Genomic DNA, 22,847 nt, shown 5'->3' with positions numbered 1-22,847 from the left:
ATTCATTAGATGAGAAGAGATAAGAAATGGATGTATGATATAACAAATATCCAAATAAACTGCACATCCCAAGGTAGAGGGCACACATTTCCAAAACTTATTCTTATCCTATGCTCTGTCCATCTTTCTAATCAAATAGGAATAGGTGGTGGCGTCAGAGTTTACGCAGGAAAAGCCATGCATCTCTCTAAAAATGGCAAACATACAAAGTAACGCTTTCATTTGATGATGATGATGATGATTGCCTGCCTAATCGGTGGTGGTTCCAACACTCCAATAGTGGCGGACACGCCTCAAACACCAATCCAGTATTTTGGAATTATTAACTCTTTTAATTTGCTTGCTGACTCGGTTAGTTTCATCTCAATCAGCAAATGACTTTTAGACGATAACGCCCATCGTTGCTATCCCTGCTCAGGTGTGAAGTTGGAATATTGTTGAGCTCAAATTTAATTTAAAATTTAAATTTTAATATTCTGTTTGAGTTTAATTAAATTTTATTTTTAAATTCAAGTTGGATTAAATTTATTTATTTACTATTATACTTGAATTTTAAATTGATTCAATAATCAAGTTTAAGGTTAATAATCGGGATAGTGTAGTACAGGTAAAGTCAAAAATTTATTTGGAAGGGAATAGAATTAAGTTGTATATTTTACATCAATAAAAATAAAATTTCACTATTTTAATAATTTATATCTTTATAACTTTTAAATAGTTAAATAAAATTTTACCATTTTCAAAGAATTACAGAGTAATCTTATTATATACTAATTTATTATAAATGAATAAAATATTAAAATTTTAATTTAAGAGGCGAGCCCTTACCAACCTTTGGCTTCACCCTTAAACATTAGGGGTGACAAGACTTGACCGCTTTAAATTGAAATTTTTACTTTTAATATTTTTACAATTTATAAAATTTTAAATTAATATATAATAAAATTATATTTAATTCTTATAAAATTATAAAATTTAATTTAATTTTTAAAATTATAAAAATATAAACTATTAAAATAATAAAATTATGTTTTCATTTGAGTACGGTGAAATTGTAATTTTGAGTTTTTTTCTATATAATATCGTGTTGATTTGAGTATTGTGTGTTTATATCAAACTTTTGTCTACTTTTCATTTAATTAAATTTCTAAATTTGCTTATAATTTTAACTTTTCTAATGTTATAGAAAATAATAAAATATAAACTCGGTTAATTAACTCAAGTAAAATAAATCATTTCAAAACGATAAAGCTGAGATGAACCTCTAAAAAACCGATAACGCTCAGTGTAGCTATCCACTTCCTCTTTACCCTCTCGTCTTCAATATTTATGCACATATATGGGACCCTAGGGAAGGACTTGACATCTTAAAAATAGAAAAATTCTTCTTCTTTTTTTTTTTAATCTTTTAAATTTTATAATATTTTAATTTAGTAAATATCTCCTTAAAAATAATAAACTTTAGTCTTTAAAAATTTATAATGTCATAAATTATTAAACCAATGATATTTTATTTTATTATAAAATATACAATTTAATTTTAATTTTATAGAGACGATGTTGATAAAAATATGTAATAAATTTATTAAAATAAAAGTTAAATAAGATTTAGGTTGAAATAGTAAAGATGAGATAGTGAAGATTATAATATCTTGGATTTAAATTTTATGATTCTCATTATATGTATCTATTTTTTAGATTTATTAGAATATAAAAATATAAATACTCTCAAAATAATATTTGTTAATTTGTAAAGAGTTAAATTTTTATTTAAAATTCATATTTTTACTCGATAATAACATATTTTTATTTAAAAAAATTCATGACAGTATGAGGCTGTACTTTTCTGACAAATTTATCAAAATATATTTTTAAATATAACAAATTTATATTTCTAACTAAAATCTAATAAAAATAACCTCATATTTAATATTGAAAGAAGTTATTATAAAATAGATGTGGATAATATAATTATTACCTCCTAAATCTAGCAATTAGGTTCATTTTAGTGTTTTTATTATTTCGGTTCACTTTTATTTTTGAATTTGATAATTACATCTATTTTGATCCTAGACTTCGATTTTGTCAATATTTTATGATCTGACCAATTTTATTGAAACAGGAGTAGATCAGATGAATTAAAAATTAATTGATATAACGCCCGAACAAATGGGCTAAATCAATTGACTTGAAATTGATAAAAGTCTAAGAAAAATAAAAAGTGATAGTTGAAACGATTTAATGATTTTTTTTACTTTTTAAAGTTTTATGAGTTTTAATTAATTATTGAATTATTATTACTCGACGATAGAACTGCTTGAATTGAGAACTAGTGATCTAACTAATTTAACCACTAATCTAATTATTAAAATAATAAATGTACCATTTTAAGATTGTATTACATAATCACTTAAAAATTTATATAATTATTTTTTAATTTTGAAGTGATTATCTAACATAGTATTATAGAAGCACATCATCAAATTTTTATATTTTTAAATTTCAAAAATTAAAATAAATTTAATTATTAAGTTGAAGTTTCAAAATGAATAAAAAGAACAAATGTCAAAATCAATGTAGTTGATAAGTTGAGGTGAAAATTTATGTTATGCTAAAGACTTCGGGGTGTGAGCAAATTTTTTTCCTTTCAAAATCAAATTTAAATGTTAAAATCTGAAATAAAATCGAGTTTTAAGACAAAATAAAGACTGAAAAAGCTACCAGCCTTTGCCAATTGCCATCCCTATATATAGTCCACCATTTTTACACGTTACAAGCACTCATTCAAGCATCCATTTTCAAAATTAAGGGTTTTTAGTAACCAAATATGATTGGCCTTGGGAGTTACGGTTACACTGCACCATCTTCCAAAAAAATCAACGCCTACGATGTTCCTCAAGGCGTCGATATTCGTGGTCGATTCGATGAAGAATTCGCTAAGATTTTAACCAAGGATGCCTTACAATTCGTCGCTGATTTGCAGAGAGAGTTCAGGAACCATATTAAGTACGCGATGGAATGTCGCAAAGAGGCGAAAAGACGATACAATGAAGGGGCGTTGCCTGGTTTCGATCCTGCAACGAGGTATATTAGAGAAGGGAAATGGACTTGTGCGCCGGTTCCGCCTGCGGTGGCTGATCGGAGGGTCGAAATTACAGGGCCGGTGGAGAGGAAGATGATCATCAACGCTCTTAACTCGGGAGCTAAAGTGTTTATGGTGAGTGATGTTTGTTAGTTATATGTCACTTTTGAATTCGTCTTCCATTTGTTTGATAAATTGCGCAGCTTGGGATTTTCTTTTCTTTGGCATTCTGATAAATATAACTCAAAAGTTTTGATGATCGGTGAGTTAGGCCATCAGCTAAGGCGACCTCTTTAAAATGGTAAATTTTATATTTGGCCCTTTAAGGTTTATAAAATTATAAGTTAATACAAGTTAAAATTGGATTTTAACCTCATAAAATGATCATTTTTTATTTTAGAAATCATAAAGCTAAGTTAATAAAAAGCTAAAATTACATTTTAGCTCTGTATAAAAATATAGAAAAAATTTGTTTCACCCCTGCCCTCAACTTTCTAAAAGATCGAATTTAATTATTTTTAAAAGAGTTAAATTGTTGTTTTCAATGGAATTATTAACTAAAACATTTACTTTTTATATATAACAGCTCATATGGAATTTATGGAATTATTAAATAAAACACATATGATAATTTACGTATATTTTATTTTAATTTCTTTTGAAATTAAAATTTTTGTTGGAATATTTTATAAGCTTTAAATTATTTGTTGACGGGTTTATAAGATAAAAAGTATAAAGTCAACATGAAATATACATGAAATGATATACTAATATTGTTAAAATTTAATATTTTAATTAATCCTTTGTTAAAAAAGTAATTTGATTTATTTTGAAAAGTTAACAGGTAAATTTAACTTTTAAAAGGATCAAATTGATAAAGTTATAAATATTAAAAACTAAATTTATTATTATATCTTTTCCTTTCACAGGCTGATTTTGAGGATGCACTGTCACCAAGTTGGGAAAATCTTATGAGAGGTCAAATAAACTTAAAGGACGCAGTGGAAGGAACAATAACGTTCAACGACAAAGCAAGGAACAGGGTTTACAAGCTGAATAATGAAATAGCAAGGCTATTTGTTCGGCCACGAGGTTGGCACTTACCGGAGGCTCATATTTTCATCGACGGGGAGCCTGCAACTGGTTGTCTAGTGGATTTTGGCCTTTATTTTTACCACAATTATGCCAATTTCCGCAACACTCAAGGTCAAGGCTTTGGACCCTTCTTTTATCTTCCTAAGATGGAGAATTCAAGGTAATTAATCTGTCTCAAATTTTCAAATTTATTAGTCATTTAATATTAAAAAATATTTAACTTTAGCGTTTTATTCATTGACAACGGGTTAACCTTATACTTGAGTGGTAGGGATTGTGATTTATGATTAATTTAGTAACGCTTCTCAAGTTTTTGAGAAAAAAAAATATTTTTGGAAAGAACTTAAAATTTAAAAGTGATTTTAGGCTATTTTTTAGTTTGAGAGAAACACTTTTTCTCTTAAAATAGTTTGTTTAGAAATATTTTGTCTCAAAAGTATTTTTGTCCTCAAAGTATTTCTTAGAAGTAATACTAAATACACTTTTAATGTGGTGTGTGGTGTATTAAGTTAATTAAAATTTAAGAATTTATTTGAGATTTTTTCAAAAAATTGAAGATCTAATTAAAATTTTAATTTTTTATTAATAGAATTAAAAATAGAAAAAATTAACTGAAATTTTTAAAGATATTAAAAGTCATAATGAAATTTTTAGAAAAATTTAGGGTTAAATTAAAAATTTTAAATAAAAATTTCAAAAATTTTAGGGAGACAAAAAGCCTTAGCCTCCATTACGGTCCCCATTAGTGTGGCGAAATACTAGATTAAATTTATAAAATTAAAAAACTTATAACGAAAGAATTTGAAAATTAGTTATAAATGTAAAAAAGTATCTTAATAAAATATTAGATTATGACATACTCAATATATTGGTAAAATACAATTATTAAGAATTTCTAGGTTTTATGTAAAAGATAAAAATATTCTTGAGTTAAGATTTATTGTTTTGTTAAAATAAGAATATTTTAATAATTTAACAACTGATTTGGGATTTGATATTTTATATAAAAGAATAAAAATATCCTTGAGTTAACATTTATTGTTTTGTTAAAATAAAGGCATTTTAATAATTTAATAACTCAATTGAGACCTGATTATAAATGATTCCAATTTAATTAAAATCTTTATATAAAGTATAGATATAAATATAGGGATGAGTTATTTTACTTAAATTTATCTTAATTTAACCTTAAAATTTTTAATAGAGAGATATCGACTCAACCCACCTTCGGAAAAAAACACTCCTATAAGGTTAGTAAAAAAATTGTGATGGTTATAACATAGCATTTTAGGGTCATAAAATCTAGAGTTGACATTCAACAAAGTGATGAAAATTATGTTACATGAATTTGCAGGGAAGCAAAGATATGGAATAGTGTGTTTGATAAGGCAGAAAAGATGGCAGGCATAGAGAAAGGAAGCATAAGAGCAACAGTTCTAATCGAAACACTACCAGCAGTCTTCCAAATGGATGAAATCCTTTATGAGCTCAGGGATCACTCTGTTGGTCTCAACTGTGGCCGATGGGATTATATTTTCAGCTACGTTAAGACCTTCCAAGGTCACCCGGACCGGTTGTTGCCGGATCGGGGTCAAGTTGGTATGACCCAACACTTCATGAGGAGTTACTCCGATCTCCTCATCCGAACCTGTCATCGACGCGGCGTCCATGCCATGGGCGGAATGGTATGTATGAATATAATTATGACATTTTAATTCATGTAATACATAAATATAGAGGCATTCATGGATTAGATCGAATCAGATTTGAATTAAACTAATATATTTGTATCAACATCATACATAATTCTCCAAATTAAAAAATTATTAAAAATCTAAAGGAAACTAAAAATCTTAGTCAATCGGTTTGTACCAATTCCCGCTCTAACTGATTCAAAACCCTTTTCTGAATCAATACCTGATCAATTTCTAATTTAACTAGTTTGACCGGCTAATCTGATCTGGTTGAATCATCCTTGCCTATTACATGCAGCATTTTAAATTCAATTTTGTGTTTTTAATGTGTTGATGAAGGTTTCAATTGTCTTAAACAGGCAGCACAAATTCCCATTAGAGATGATCCAGCAGCAAATGAAGCAGCCTTTGAACTTGTAAGAAAAGATAAACAAAGAGAAGTTAAAGCAGGGCATGATGGAACATGGGCAGCTCATCCAGGTCTCATCAAAACATGCATGGAAGTTTTCACCAACACCATGGGGAGCTCTCCGAACCAAATCGAAACTGTCAAGCGCGACGACGCTTCCAACTTAACTGAAGACGATTTATTACAAAGGCCTCGAGGTGTTCGTACGATGGAAGGCCTTCGTTTGAACACTCGTGTCGGGATCCAATACTTAGCAGCTTGGTTAACCGGTTCGGGTTCGGTCCCGCTTTATAACCTAATGGAAGATGCTGCGACAGCCGAGATCAGTAGGGTTCAAATCTGGCAGTGGTTGAAATATAGTGTTGAATTAGACGGTGATGGACTTGGGGTTCGAGTGAACCATGTGTTCGGGCGAGTGGTTGAAGAGGAAATGGCTCGGATCGAACGTGAGGTCGGAAAAGAGAAGTTTAAGAAAGGAATGTATAAAGAAGCATGCAAGATTTTTACTCGCCAATGCACTACTTCAACTTTGGATGAGTTTTTGACACTTGATGCTTATAATTACATTGTCATTCATCATCCAAAGGATGTTTCTTCTAAGCTTTGATGAAGCTTCCATGAAATCTTAGAACTATGGGGTTTGAGTGAAAAAAAAAAATAGTGCCATTGCTAAATAAGCAAATAATCATAATCGTCATTTTCACTGTGGGTTTTTAAGGGAAATGGTTCAATAAGGTATTGTAGATGATGTTTTATTTCAGTGTTGGTTTTTAATGTATTATTCGAAAGTTTTCATTCAAGTCACTAGGTTTATAAAATTGTTGTCGTTTGGCTTTTTTATGTTCCTTTTTTTCCCTTCTATTCTGCAGTTTAGTTTTTTTCCTGAAACAACTTTGAACATCACAAAATTATGAATCAAAATTCAAATAACTTTCTTCTCATTTCTTTGACATTAACCTTCATACCACATTTGATTTAAAGTATGTTCTTCTACTTATCGATGGGTATTGATCCGCCGTACCAATGATTGAATTATTACTTGAAACTCACTAGTCGGAAATAAAAAGAAAAGAAAACTTAACAACCTAATGACTTAATTAAAACTTTGAATAGTTTACTGACTTAACTGAAAACTTTTGAATAGTTTAGTAACTGTTTTGTAACTTTTTAAAGTTAAGTGGCCAAGTGCGGAGCAATAACTGCCGAAAGCATCTAAGTACTAAGCCCACCCCAAGATGAGTGCTCTCCTATTCTAATTTCCCTAGAGCCTACAGGGATCGAGACATAAATTTTGAGAATTCAAGAGAAGGTTATGACGAGGCGAGCCGTTGATCATTATGATAGATGTCAAGTAGAAGTACAATGATGTACGTAGCTGAGGCATCCTAACAGATTGATAGATTTGAAACTTGTTCCTACGTGACCCAATCAATTCGATCAGGCACATAGTTTCGAAAAATATTCTTGCTTAAAAAATAAAAATAAAATTATGGTTTTTTCCTATTCACTTCTTGTACCATTATTTTCAATAAATATAATTTATTTTTATTAAAATTTTAAATTAAAATTAAAATTAAAATTAAATAAATATAAAACATAAAATATTTGTTATATATAAAAATAAAATTAGTGCCATTGCTAAATAAGTCAACAATCCATCATCATTTTCAGTGTTGGTTTTAAAAGGTTCAATAAGGTATGCAAATGTACTTTTATTTCAGTAAATATGGTGGAATTGATTTTTTTTTTGGAAATTGAATACTTCTTATTTCTTTATGGTGAAAATATTTTAGTTATTGAAACTCAAAATTAAAGTTACTTAAGAAGAAAAACTATGCCACAATGCAAAACAACCCTAATTGCATAAATTAAAAAATATTTATAAATAACAAAATAAAATATTTAGTTAAAGTATCATGGAGTTTTTGTACTAAAAATTAGATTGTATTTTGCCCTAGTTACTCAAAAAGGGGGTAAATTAATCTTTATACATTAGATTAAAGAGTAAATTGGTTCTTTTTATTAAAAAATTCATCCAATTCTATTATTAAAAACTTGCATGGATGGTGAAATAAACAAATAGTTAGTTACATGTGGCATGTCACGTCTAACTCATGCTAATATATAGAGAGTAGTCTTTAACAGTAGAAATGTATAAGATTTTTAATAGAATGATCAATTTACCATTTGATTTAACAAACAGGGACTAATTTGTTTTAAATAGAGGAGATAAAATGCAAGCCAACTCTTTTTACTCTAGAATTGCCTCTCCAAAAGCACAAAGTTTCTATTAAGCTCATCAAATGAGGCAATCAATGACATAGTCAAAGAAAAGTTTAGTGAAAGTTCAAAAAATTATGACAACAGTAGAATTCATATGATATTTGAACCTGCTTGAGTTGATATTGATGTTTTTATCACGTTATTGACCGACAATTCATTTTATCTAAATATAATATTACAATCATAAGTGATTTATCAACGAACTAAGTAAAAAATTCTCGTGTTTTATTTACCTAATTGTGGTATATTTTAACCTATAACATTATAATTTTCTTTTCCAACATCTTTTGCGACACACATATATATGGACTTTTGGCCCACTAGACATGCAAAGGATGGGATCAATAGAGTGATTGTCTTGTTAACTATTTTCCCCTCATTTATTTTTTTAATATTGTTTGAATTGGACCGTATTGTTCAATCAATTATTTCTTAATCTAAAAAGAATTTTAAATCAATTAACTTAAAAATTATTACAGATCAATTGAATCGGATAGTTAAACTAAATTTATTAATTATTATTAATAATTTTTAATCAAATAAGTTAGACTCACAAACTAATAATTTAATTGACTTAACCACAAATCTAATTTAAAAAATATTCCTTTATTCTCGTGTTTTAATGGGTTTTTGAAGGAGGTTGCGTTGGAGGGCCCTGGGGTTTCGTTTGGACGGGTCTCTTGGGTATTGGTCAGTGTCCCTTTTGCCTCATTGTTTTGTGCTGTATTTAGTACACGTTTCTACTGTTGGTGGAGTTCTAATAAAATAAAATTAATATATTATTCAAAAAGAAAAAAAGAAAACAACAAGGGAATTTTAAATTTCAAGGTTAAATATGCATTTTGATACTTGAATTCAGCCTCAAGATTTGATTTGGTATGAAATTGTTTTGGTCCAATTAGGTACTTAAAGTTGGCTTAAAGTTCAAATTAGTTTAAATAACTAAGGGTCAGTTTGATAAACCATTGAAAATTTTCAATATTTAAGATTTTAAATGTGTTTGCTAGTCATTTTAATTTTTTACTTAACATAAAATTTTCAAGAAAATAGTGTTGAAGAAGATACGTAGGTAGATAGCTACTTATCACTTAATGTAGAAAATATTAAATTGATTTTCTTTTATTAAAAATTAAAACAAATTATCCTTTCTCGTTAAAAATTTGAGATATTCAAATTATCATATTTATTTTTCATCCAAAGCTATAAAAAACAACATAAAATATTAAATTGATAAGATAAAAATTATAAATAAATAAACTTTTAAAAATCAATATTTACTTTTATCAAACAACACAATTATACTCAATACTTATATTTTCTAATTTACCAAACAATTTTCTAATATAAATTCAGCACTTATACAATTTAACAATAAAACCCAGACTTAATTTTTCAGCATTTAAATATTCAGTTTATCAAATACACTAAAAGTACTACTTTGAACCAAAAACCAAGTTTAGGTACCTAATCGGACCAAAATAAACTTTAAATACTAAATTGAACCTTAAAGCCAAGTTCAAGTACTTAATTGGACCAAAACAAATCCTTAAGTACCAATTTGAACCTTGATACTAACTTCAAATACCAAAAATTAAATCTCTATTAACATATTTTTCTTCATTTACATTACTTAAAACTTATTTAAGAAAAATTCAACTCTTTAGTATTTGAATTAACATAAATGAATATAAATACCCATTAAATGCAAGATCAATTATACTGAAGGTCACTATACTATTAGTAAGTTTATATATTTTGGTCACTCAACTTCAAAAAGTTACATAACAATTAATCAAAAGTTTTCATATAAGTCATTGGGATGTTAAAATCATTGTTGTATGATCTTTCTCTGTTCTCACTGCTTGCACCAATCAAAAGCTCTCTTTCCATATATCTTCTTCAATTCATTTTTTTTCATGAAACAACTTTTAATGTCACGAATCTATAAACCAAAATTAAAATAGTTTTATTTTCTGACCTCCGATACTAATCAACAGATTGATTTAGATCTAAGGTATGTTATTCCACTCCTTGATTGGTACTAATTTGTTGTATCGATTATCAAATCATTATTTGGAACTTGCTAGCTAGACTTTAAAAAAAATAAATGAAATTAAGAATCCAATGACTTAAATAAAAATTTTTGAATAATTGAGTAACTTAAATAAAAACTTTCGAATAAATCAATGACCATTTTGTAACTTTTTGAAATTGAGTGACCAAAATATAAATTTACTAATAATTTAATGACCTTAGATGCAATTTACCCTTAAATGGATTGTGGACAAATCAATGTCAACTTTATAGCCTTAGATAGTAAGCAACTTTTGGTGTGACTGAATAATTAGCTTCTACTAACAGGGAGAAAAGAAAGAAGATAATATAGTTTAATTTAATTTAAAACTATTTTAAGTTTAATTTACTTAAATTAAGTCCTAGAGTGATGGGTGTTTTGCAGGAGACAATATCCATTTCAACTTATAGGATAGACCTAAAACTAACTAGGTTTATTTATTGTAATAGTTTTGTATAGGTATAATAATAAATTTAGTCTTTAATTTTTACATATTTTGTCAATTTAGTCATTAGTTTTTTTAAGCTAAATTTAAGCATCAACTTTTTAAAAGAGTCTAATTTCTATTTTCAATGAAAATACTAATTAAAATATTAATTTTTAAAAGATGACAATCTATATGTACTTCATGCTAATATTTTTGAATTTTAATAAATTTTTTTAATTTTTAACTGAAGTGAATTCCTCTCATTTTAATATATATATATATATATATATATTTAATTGTTGAATTTTTTATATAAAATAAATAATTATAATTTTTAATGTATACCAAATTTATTTATATAAATAAAATATTAATTGTAGAAAATCTCCTATACATATTAATCATCATTACAGTGGAGAGTTTGGAAGTTGTGAATGATAATATATATATTTATAGCAACCAATAACTTTCTGCATGGTGAATCAAAAAATTTACCCAAAAAAGGTGACCTAACTGTAATTATACTAAAAAATTATAATCTAAGATTATCATGTCTCCCTTCAAATCTTCACTCACTTTAATCAAAGATTCCACTAACAAATTAAATTAAGATACTTTTGGAAAACCCAACTAAAAAATTTATTTACCTGGATTTTAGCCTCTAAAATAGAAATTAACTTTCAAGCCTTAATATAATCTTTACCAAGAAACTAATGAAATAAAATATTTTATAAACAAAATAAATTCTATCCTCGTCTTTAATATAGAGTAGTTTTAAAATTAGTGATTAATATCTATCACTTTAAGAAGTCTACTGAAGACAAAAAATAATTATTAAGTGCGCTCCTGTGGATATTTTAGGCAATTTTTTATTTCTTAATTATTAATTTTCAAACTTTAGTTAAAAGAATGTGAATTTCAAAATAATTTTACGTAATATATATATATATATATATATATCATTTTCATTAACCACCAAAGGTGTTAAAAGCTAAAAGACATGCTGTATTGTCTTTAAGGATAATTTTAACCTAACTTTGATATGATTGCGCCATATAATTAATATGCACTCCTTTGTTCCATTAAATATAATTTACACTCCTCTATCATATGCTCACTTAATATGTCAATGGTTTGCTGAGGAAATTAGATTATTTTACTTCATTTTTTAATATTTGTTGAAAATTGGATTTCATAACATCAAATTTAGTTCTCAATATTTATGTCTTTTGTTAATTTAGTCTCTTTCTTTTTTGAGTTGAATTTAATAAAAAGAGTCGAATCGTTACTTTTTAATGAAAATATCAATTAAAATGTTAAAATTTTAAACATTACAGCCCGTATGACAATCCACATGTACTCAATACTAATTTTTAAATTTTATGAATTTTTATGAATTTTTATAATGTTTTTTGAATAATTTTATAATTCTAAAATCATTTGTTAACATGAAATATAAGACAAATAGTATCATGTCAGCATGAAATATATATAAGTCGCCACTTGAGTTACTATATCGATAAAAAACTAATTTACCTCTTTTGAAAGATTAATAACAAAATTTACCTAAAAATATCAAATTAATAAAAGATGTAAGTAAAATTTAACATTATGCTAATATAAAATTATAAAAATAAAAAAATTGAAAAACATAGCTAGAATATGCAAAAACAACTCTCTAGGAACACAATAATTTTGCAGAAATAATATCGGGGTTTACACATAAATTAAAAGAGAAACCAAGGTGGGTGGTTCAGAATATTAACCCTACTATTTATATTATTTGGATTTGGGTGTAAGTGTCAAACACGATTAAATTAAAGTAAGTTTGTAGAATTTTTTAAACACTACAAGTGGATTGAAGATATGATAAATGTCGCATTTTTATATATTTAATTTTTTTACTATACCTTACAAGATATTTGTTACACTTTAAATTAACTTGTGAAGTTCATAAAACTCCTATAAGATAATTTTCCTTCAATTAATACTTCATTAACTCGTCATGTGAAAATTAGTTGAAATTTGTATATAAAATTAAGTTTGAAATGATGTATATTAGAAGTGAGACACAGTAAGCGGTTAAAATACTTGCGAAGTCTCTTTATTATAAGAACATGATTAAATTAGGTCCTTTATTAATAGATACATCAACTGGATTCTTGTACTATTAAAAAGAATTAAATAATACCAAATCGAAACAAGTTAACATTTAATGTTTAAAAATGGCACGAAAATTATTATTTTTCATTTACAGCTCACCTTCAAATAAAATATTTCATTTGTATAATCATAAAATGCTTTCAAAATATAACTTTGTTAAACAATAAATGACATTTTTAAATAGTAAGGGTGTGTTTGGTTTGCGAATCTTAGATTACATTTCATAATAGGATTACAGGAATATAATATTATAGGTGAAATATAAGATTACCTTGTTTGGTTTATTTAGTTCAAATGTAAGGTTCATGTGCTTAGTTGACGGGATGTAAAATTACCTAGTTAACTAAATTGTCCTAGATATAAAATTTTTGTTTTATAAATTCAACTTTTAATCTTAAAATTTTCATAAAACTATAATATCTTAATAACTTCATTTTTATTACACATTGAATATTTTAACATATTAATTCAATCAAACAACTATTTTATTTATATGGTTTATAATTGTTATTTTAAAGAAATTGGTTTGATTTTAATGTAAAAAGAGAAATGCAACTAAAATTTATAATATAAACCTCCAAGTTTTATGGTCTATTTAACTTAAGGAAGAGGTCGTAATGAGATTACATCCTATATTACCATATTTTGACATTGTTCAAGAATGTGATATTATGGGATGGCTAGAATGTTGAGAATTCAAACACTGTAATATTGATAAGTGTCAATAGTAATATATTTTCGTCTCATTCTTAATGCATTTTTGAGTGATTATGTGACCTTAATTGTAACTTATATACTCTTAATCCTTTATATTCATGTTTTGATGCTTAATATAGCACTTGGGGGACATAGGAGTGAAAAATGGGTGAAAATTAGAACATTGGAGCATTCTGAAAGCTGCACACTGACAGTAGAGTTTCACATGGGCCAACCACACGAGCATGTGAATTTCGGGAACCATGTGTGCTAACAGCTGAAGGTTACAATTTTTAGGTTTTTTAGCACTTTAAGAATATATAAATAAGAAAATACAATAGGGAGACAACAACCGTCATAGAATAGCACAAAAATTAGCCAAAAGAATACCATTGAAGTCCATTTTCAAGCAATTTTCCATCAAGATTCAAGAGTCCAAGTTTATTTCCAAGGGAGTTATCATGGGATTCTTTTATTTTAGTGGTTATATTGTATCTTTGGTGTTTATTCTTGCAAATATGAACTGATTTTCTAAATACCTAGAGGAGATAAACCCTAGGATGGATTCTATTATTTGATTTCTAGTTTTATGCAATAAAACCTTAGTTCTTTGTTTTCAATTACTAAAGCTTAATTATTCTTGGTTTGATAATTCTAGAGTATTAATCCATGTTTGATGCGCATAAGTTTAAGGTTGAATAGACCCTTCCTGTGATTAGATTATGCATAATTGAATGGAGTTGCATGTAATATCCTAGAAATAGGATGACATAAATCTATTAGATTAGAGTCAAATCTAATAGGGGTATTCATAAAACAAATTAATGCGGTAATAGAGATTTTAGTTTGAAAGTTCAATTAATCAACATAGAAGTTAGCTGCTCTTATTCTCGAAAGAGATATTAGTATAAATTAAGGATTTCTATGAATCAAAGAAACTAAGAAAATAAATTGCATAAATTAGATTGAGAATTATAGATTAAGTCTAGGTGGATTCTTACCTAGGTATTATTTTGTCACTTGGTTGATATTTAATTATTTTTGCGTTTTATTTCTTTGATGCATTCATTAGTTAAATTTAGTTTTAATCAATCCTTTGAATTATTAGGTTAATGTAACGGCCTAATTTTCAGTGGTGTCGGAAATGGTGATTTGAGATCACTAAATTCGACAAATAAGATTGAACAAGATAGTAATTTAATATTTATGAGTCAAGTAAGAATTTAGAAGAATTTGTGAAATGGTGAAATTAGTGAATTAAAAGAATTTATTAGGTCAAACGGGTCAAAAATGAGGTATCGAGACCTCAAAGTTGAAAATCGAGCTATAAATATTTTTATAAATATTTATGGAGTGTCATTGAGTTAGTATTAAAGTTTCGTTAGAAAATTTTAACGTTTGGATGGCTAATTAATTAAAAGGATTAAATTGAAAATAGCACAAAATTTGTTAAATTGTGAGTAAATAGCTTAAGTATTTAAAATATGGATTTAAAGAGCAATTAGACCCAAAGGTTAATGGCTGGACGGTTTGGGTATGAAATAAGCAAGAAAACAATGTGAACAAGGGGCAAAATTGGAAATAGATAAAAGTTAATAGTTAAATAATGATGTAATTGAAAAATCTAGACATTTCTTCATATTTTCTCAGCCAAAACGCCATAGAAGGTCTGGAGAAAGCTGGTTTTCATATTTTTACATCATGTGAGTCTAATTCTTGCTTTTTCTTGATAATTTTATGTTTTTATGACTTTTACAATTAGGTCCATTTGTAGAATTCATTAGTTTTTGATTTTATGGGTGAAATTGGAAGTTACCCTGGATGGATAAGGGAATTTTATGATGAATTATTATGAAATTTAAGTTCTAATTTCATATTAAGGTGGTTTTATTAAGTGATTTTGATAGGAAATGATATTTAGGACCTAATTGTGAAAAAGTTGTGAATTGAAGGTTGCTGTTGAAATTCAGAATATAAAAGGTTTTGAAATAGTTTATAATGATAAAATAAAGTGTTAATTGAGAAAAATTAGTTCAATTGATGGGTGAATTGAGTAGGGACTAAATTGTGAAAACTGTAAATTTTGGGGTAAAAGTGCAATTTTGAAATTTGAACAGCATAAATTGTGAAGTGAAATAGAAATCAAATAAATGCTAATGAGTAGAAATATTTTATATTATAGATCAAGAATCCAAAGAAGAACGAGGAAAAGAAAAAGTTATGAATAGTCCCTAAATTTCAATATCTTCTACAAATTAGCCGGGTAAGTTCATATGGTTGAATTTAGATGTTTATTTGTGAATGATTGAAGTTTATAATGTGTTATTATATACGAATTTGTTGTGGGATTGTGTAGATTTTGTTAATGAAAGAATAAATGTGGAAATGCAAATTAGGAAAAACGCAGGATTGAGTACGTTCGTATCGTGACGTGTGATGAATTGACGGATAAGACCATGGTTGTTCCATGGAAAAGTGTGAAATGTAGGTATGGTATCATCCATACTGAGTTGTGAAATGTAGGTATGGTATTATCCATTCTAAGCTGTGAAATGTAGGTATGGTATTATCAAATCCATACTGAGTTAAGAAATGTAGGTATGGCATTTCCCATACCGAGTTGAAAAATGTAGGCATGGTATTTCAATGAGGAAAACCATACTGAGTTGTGAATCGTGGCATTGAGCAACGACGTACTCAATTTCGTAAGCCGTTTCCTAATTTGATTATAAGAAATAAAAGAGAAGTGATCCAAATGGAAGAGATTAAGTAGTTGTTCCTGTTGAGCTCAACTATGTGAATTATTATAACAATGGTTGTGAATCGCAGGAAACTTTAGTAAGTGTTTTGGTATTGTTTGGAAATATTATGTTTGGTAAGCATTACTTTTAACCTATGAACTTACTAAGCTTCAATAAGCTTACTTGTGTGTGTTTAATATTTTATGTAGATTGACTTGAAGTGAAGTGGGTAGATCGGATCAACACAACAAAGCACACTATCCAGATCAATTCGGTAGCTTTTGTTTTATGTTTGAAGATTTATATGGCATGTATAGAGTTTAAATGAAATGAAGTAAAGATGTTATAAACTAGTTAACAACATTTTGTACTAAAATAGTTTTTGGTTAGTAGCAGTAGTCGAGTTTGAAAATTCACCATAAATCATAAAAATATAATTATAGGTTGAATAAAATATGAAATTAAATATTATTGAATCTAGTTTCACATAGAAGAAACGGTGTAAGCAAAAGGCTTTCATATCGGAGATATTTGAATTTTGTGAGACAAGGTCGAGTGATTTTAAACTCCCTGTTCTGATTTGTAAAAATCATTAAAAATTATAAAAATTAATTAGGAGTCATACTATATATGTATGGATTCCTTATTGAGTCTATTTTAATAGAAATAAACGTCTTGGTTATTTTAATTCTGTACATGGAGAAATTTGGTTCGTAGTGAGCAGGGTCGAGCAAACGAACCACAAGCAGGGAGACTTCAACTAATAAACTGTACTAATTGGCCCAACCAAAATTCTAGAAAAATTAGTAAGTAGATATATGAGCCTAGATTTGGGGAAAATTTACGGATTTAGATTTGAGTTTTGTAACTCGAGATATGATTTTTGCATCATCAGAATGCAGTTGGACAGACTTATCCGGAAAGTGTGATATAAATTGTTTGAATTTGTTTAAGTGCTCAAATAAGTTTAGTAATGCCTCGTGCTCGACTCGTGACGGTCTCGGGTAAAGGGGCGTTACATTTATTGGTATCGAGCTTTGGTTTAGTCGATTCTCGGAACGAATTTGATGTGTAAAATGTTTAAAATACATGCCATATAAATCGTGATAGTGTGATGTGAATGATCCGATCTAATTACTAATTTTGTTATAGATTGTAAAGATGTCGATAGACCCGATGATGCTAGTCAAGAAGAGGAAGTTAATAGTAGAATCTGAGACTTACGAAAGCAGGAACAAGTGGTAATGTCCCTATTTCTTTGATGAGAGGAAGAACTTAAAAATATGATTTACGGATTAATGAATCAGTGGTATCATGAAACAATACAAGGAAGAAGTCAGGCACAACAACCTCCTCCTCCCCCTACTGTACCACCAGTTACAACCCCGGTTGCTCCTTCTTTAATAGATGAATCTAGCAAAAGAACACCAATTGAAAAACTCAGAAAGTTTGGAGCTGAAGAATTTCGAGGGAGATCGGGCGATGATCCGGTTAAAGCAGAGTATTGGTTAAAGAGTTTGGAGAGAGTTTTTAAACAGATGATGTGTTCTCCGGAGGACTATTTGGGATGTGCAGTTTCGCTATTGAAAGAAGAAGCGTATAATTGGTGGGAAACCATTGAGGCAGTGGTACCTGCAGATAAACTTACCTGGGAATTCTTCCAAAACGAATTTAAGAAGAAGTATGTGGGAAAGAGATATTTAGATAAGAAGAAGAGAGAATTTCTTGATCTTCGACAAGGGAATAAAACAATGGCGAATATGAAAGAGAATTTGTGTATCTCGGTAGATATGCTCGGGATGTTGTATGCAAGCGAGAGGAAGAAATGTGCATTAGATTTGAAGAAGGGCTTAATGATGAAATCGAATGATGATTGGAGTACGAGATTCGGAATTTGTGATTACGTCGATCGAGCTCAAAAGATGGAAGAAGTGTATAATGAAAGATGCAAAGAGAAAGAAGAGGTAAAGAGGTATACAAAAGAAGTTTCTCTAGACCAACTTCGACTTTTTCGCCAAAAGTTCGAAATGATTACGAGTCGACTGTTATAATCCGAACGATCGAATAAAAGTAAAACGACTCAACAAGATGTCGGAGTAACTAAGAAACCAGCAGCTAGTGCTAGTAGTGTGCAAAATATTCGAGACTTAGATGTAAAAATTGTGGTAGATTTCATATTGGTGAGTGTTGGGGAAGAGTCTGAGCTTGCTATAAATGTGGTGGAACTGATCATTTTATTCGGATTGTCCTCAATTATTAAAAGAAGATAGAGAACAAGGGAGAAGCAAGCAAATACTCCTTAGAAAGGTAAACGTTCGGGTCAAAGTAGTCTTCTTTGGACTGTTCATTCGGGAACGAGAGATCTGCTGACTCGATCGAGACAAGAGTACTGCACGTACATATGCTATCCGGCAGGGAAGAAGCTTCGCTCCGGATGTGATAGCTGGTAATTTCTATCTTTTGATGATTACGTATATGCTTTAATTGATCCCGGATCTACACATTCATATATTTGCACCTTTGCATTAGTGTCGAAAAGAAAATTACTGTTGAGTCCATCGACCTTGAATTGCAAGTCACTAATCCACTAGGGCAAAGTGTGTTGGTTAATTTAATATGTCGGAATTGTCCCTTTGAAAATACAAGGTGTGAATTCTCTGCGATTTAATGTTGTTACCTTTCCGAGAATTTGATGTTATTCTTGGAATGGATTGGTTGATTGAACACGATGCCATAGTGAATTGTAGAGAAAACGGATTGATTTAAAATGTCGATGTGGGAAATAGTTTCAATTGAGTTTGGGGATAAAAGAATGATGTCGAATTATTTCACCTTTTGACTCGAAAATTGATTCGGAAAGGTAATGAAGCATTTTTAGCTTATATTCTTGATACTCGGGGTTCTGAATTGAAGATGGAACAATTGTCAGTTGTTAATGAGTTTACTGATGTGTTTCCTGAGGAATTACCTGGTTTACCCCCAGATCGTGAGGTTGAATTCACAATTGATGTAATTCTGGGCACAGCTCCAATATCAATAACACCGTATAGAATGGCACCAATCGAGTTAAAAGAGTTGAAGACACATTGCAAGAGTTATTGGATAAAGGGTTCATCGATCGAGTACATCACCTTGGGGCGCACTGTCTTATTTGTGAAAAAGAAAGATGGTTCGTTGCGATTGTGTATTGATTACGTGCATTTGAATAAGGTAACAATTAAAATAAATATCCATTACCTCGTATCGATGATTTGTTTGATCAACTGAAAGGTCTTGCAGTGTTCTCAAAAATAGACCTTAGATCTGGGTATTATCATTTGAAGGTTAAAGAGTGTGATGTGCCAAAGCGCTTTTGAACTCGGTATGGTCACTACGAATTTTTGGTAATGCCTTTTGGTTTAACGAATGCCCCTGCATTTATGGATTTAATGAATCAATTTTTCAGTCTTATTTGGATAGATTTGTGGTGGTATTTATTGATGACATATTGGTCTATTCAAAGATGAATCCGAACATGCACAAAGACTTGAGAATTGTACTACTGACGTTGAGAGAAAAACGGTTATATGCGAAATTTAGTAAATGTGAGTTTTGGCTTCATGAGGTTGGATTTCTGGGTCATATTATATCAACTGAAGGAATTCGTGTGGATCCAAGTAAAGTTTCAGCAGTGGTGAATTGGAAAACACCGAAGAATGTAACTGAAGTGCGAAGTTTTCTGGGATTAGCAGGATACTATCGCCGTTTTGTAAAGAATTTTTCCATGATTGCTTCACCAATGACTCGTTTATTACAGAAGAATGTTGAGTTTATGTGGTCGATGAATGTCGTGAGCTTTGATCAGTTAAAGAAAATGTTAACAGAAGCTCCAGTCTTAACTCAACCAGAATCAGGTATACCGTATGTTGTGTACAGTGATGCATCTTTAAGTGGTTTGGGTTGTGTGTTAATGCAGTCGGGAAAGGTGGTGGCTTATGCTTCACGGCAATTAAAACCACATGAAAAGAATTACCCTACACATGATCTTGAGTTAGCTGCAATTGTTTTTGCCTTAAAAATTTGGAGACACTATTTATATGGTGAGAAGTGTTATATGTATACGGATCACAAAAGTTTGAAATACTTAATGACTCAGAAGGAACTGAACTTAAGACAGAGACGGTGGTTAGAGTTGCTGAAAGACTATGATTTGGTTATTGACTATCATCCAGGGAAAGCTAATGTAGTTGCTGATGCACTGAGTCGAAAGTCATCCTTGTTTGCACTTCGGGCAATGAATGCTCATTTGGCTCTTAATGAAGAAGGTGTTGTATTAGTAGAATTGAAGGTAAAACCAATGTTTCTTCAACAAATTCAGAAGCTGCAGAATGAAGATCCAAAATTGGTGCTGAAACGGCAAATGGTTCGGGATAATTTAGATTCAGAGTTCAGTATTGATGATGAAGGTATATTGCGCTATCATAATAGGATTTGTGTTCCCAATAATTCTGATTTAAAGAATGATATTCTTTCTGAAGCACATAATAGTATGTATTCTATTCATCCGGTAGTACAAAATGTATGGTGATCTGAAAAGACATATTGGTGGCTGGTATGAAAAGAGAAATTTCAAATTTATTGCAAAATGTTTGATTTGCCGCAAGTTAAAGCGAGCATCAAGTGCCAACGGGTTTATTACAACCCATTATGATTCCTGAATGGAAGTGGGAGCATATTTCAATGGATTTTGTGTCGATTGCTGTGACTCAGAAAGAAAGATTCGATATGGGTGATTGTTGATAGATTGACAAAGTCGACACTTTATTCGGTCGAACAGATTTTTCACTTAATAAGTTAGCGAATTGTATGTGTCGGAGATTGTGAGACTACATGGAGTTCCAATATCTATCATTTCGCATCGGATCCGAGGTTTACTTCAAGATTTTGGAATAAATTGCAAGAAGCCTTAGGCACCAGATTGAATTTTAGTACAAAGATTTCATCCTCAAACAGATGGACAATCGAGCGAGTGATTCAAATTTTAGAAGATATGTTAAGATGTTGTATACTCGAGTTTGGTGACAGTTGGGAAAGGTATTTACCGTTGGTGAGTTTGCTTACAACAATAGCTATCAGTCTAGTATAAAAATGACATCATTTGAGGCTCTTTATGGTAGAAAATGCAAGACTCCATTGTGTTGGTCGAATTGAGTGAATCAAAATAGTTGGGGTTGATTTGATTCGAGAAACCAAGAGAAAGTCTGGATTATTCGAGATAGTCTAAAAGTCGCTTGGATCGTCGAAGTCATATGCGGATTTAAAACGAAGAGACATAGAATATGCAGTGGGTGATCGAGTATTTTTAAAAGTTTCACCATGGAAAAGGGTGTTACGATTTGGTAAAAAGGGAAAATAAGTCCGAGATTCATAGGGCCATATGAAATTGTGGAAATGGTTGGTCCTGTGGCTTATCGTTTGGCTTTACCTCCGGAACTTGAGAAGATTCATAATGTGTTTCATGTGTCTATGCTAAGGCAGTATAGGTCAGATCCTTCACACGTAATTCCCCATACTGAAATTGAGCTTCAACCAGATATGACTTATTCAGAAGAACCAGTGAAGATTTTGGCTCGTGAAGTTAAGGAATTGCGGAACAAAAGAGTACCATTGGTTAAAGTATTATGGCATCGACATGGTATGGAGGAGGCAACCTGGGAAACAGAGGAGTCAATGAGATCACAGTATCCAAATCTATTTTCAGGTAACAAATTTCGAGGACGAAATTTTTAAAGGGGGGGAGAGTTGTAACTACCTAATTTTCGGTGGTGTCGAAATGGTGATTTGAGATCACTAAATTCGACAAATAAGATTGAACAAGATAGTAATTTAATATTTATGAGTCAAGTAAGAATTTAGAAGAATTTGTGAAATGGTGAAATTAGTGAATTAAAAGAATTTATTAGGTCAAGCGGGTCAAAAATGAGGTATCGAGACCTCAAAGTTGAAAATCGAGCTATAAATATTTTTATAAATATTTATGGAGTGTCATTGAGTTAGTATTAAAGTTTAGTTAGAAAATTTTAACGTTTGGATGGCTAATTAATTAAAAGGATTAAATTGAAAATAGCACAAAATTTGTTAAATTGTGAGTAAATAGCTTAAGTATTTAAAAGATGGATTTAAAGAGCAATTAGACCCAAAGGT

The 22,847-nt window shown here is 29.5% G+C and overlaps 1 protein-coding gene across 1 annotated transcript; it reads left to right on the top strand.

The window, feature by feature from the left end:
- The first annotated feature begins 2,578 nt into the window (after positions 1–2,578).
- LOC108451628 (malate synthase, glyoxysomal) lies at positions 2,579–7,098 on the top strand. Its single transcript, XM_017749299.2, has 4 exons — positions 2,579–3,217; positions 4,012–4,337; positions 5,532–5,862; positions 6,231–7,098. The coding sequence occupies exons 1-4, from the start codon at positions 2,828–2,830 to the stop codon at positions 6,885–6,887; spliced, it is 1,704 nt and encodes a 567-aa protein (XP_017604788.1). The 5' UTR covers positions 2,579–2,827; the 3' UTR covers positions 6,888–7,098.
- Positions 7,099–22,847: the final 15,749 nt, after the last annotated feature.

The sequence above is a fragment of the Gossypium arboreum genome, chromosome 7 (genome assembly GCF_025698485.1).
Source record: "Gossypium arboreum isolate Shixiya-1 chromosome 7, ASM2569848v2, whole genome shotgun sequence".
In the NCBI taxonomy this organism is placed as follows: domain Eukaryota; kingdom Viridiplantae; phylum Streptophyta; class Magnoliopsida; order Malvales; family Malvaceae; genus Gossypium; species Gossypium arboreum.
This window is presented reverse-complemented; position numbering and strand designations above follow the sequence as displayed.

Coding starts and splice junctions, on each gene's coding strand:
- LOC108451628 (XM_017749299.2), top strand. CDS start 2,828: ATGATTGGCCTTGGGAGTTACGGTTACACTGCACCATCTTCCAAAAAA. Junction 3,218..4,011: donor CGGGAGCTAAAGTGTTTATG/GTGAGTGATGTT, acceptor TTCCTTTCACAG/GCTGATTTTGAGGATGCACT. Junction 5,863..6,230: donor TCCATGCCATGGGCGGAATG/GTATGTATGAAT, acceptor TGTCTTAAACAG/GCAGCACAAATTCCCATTAG.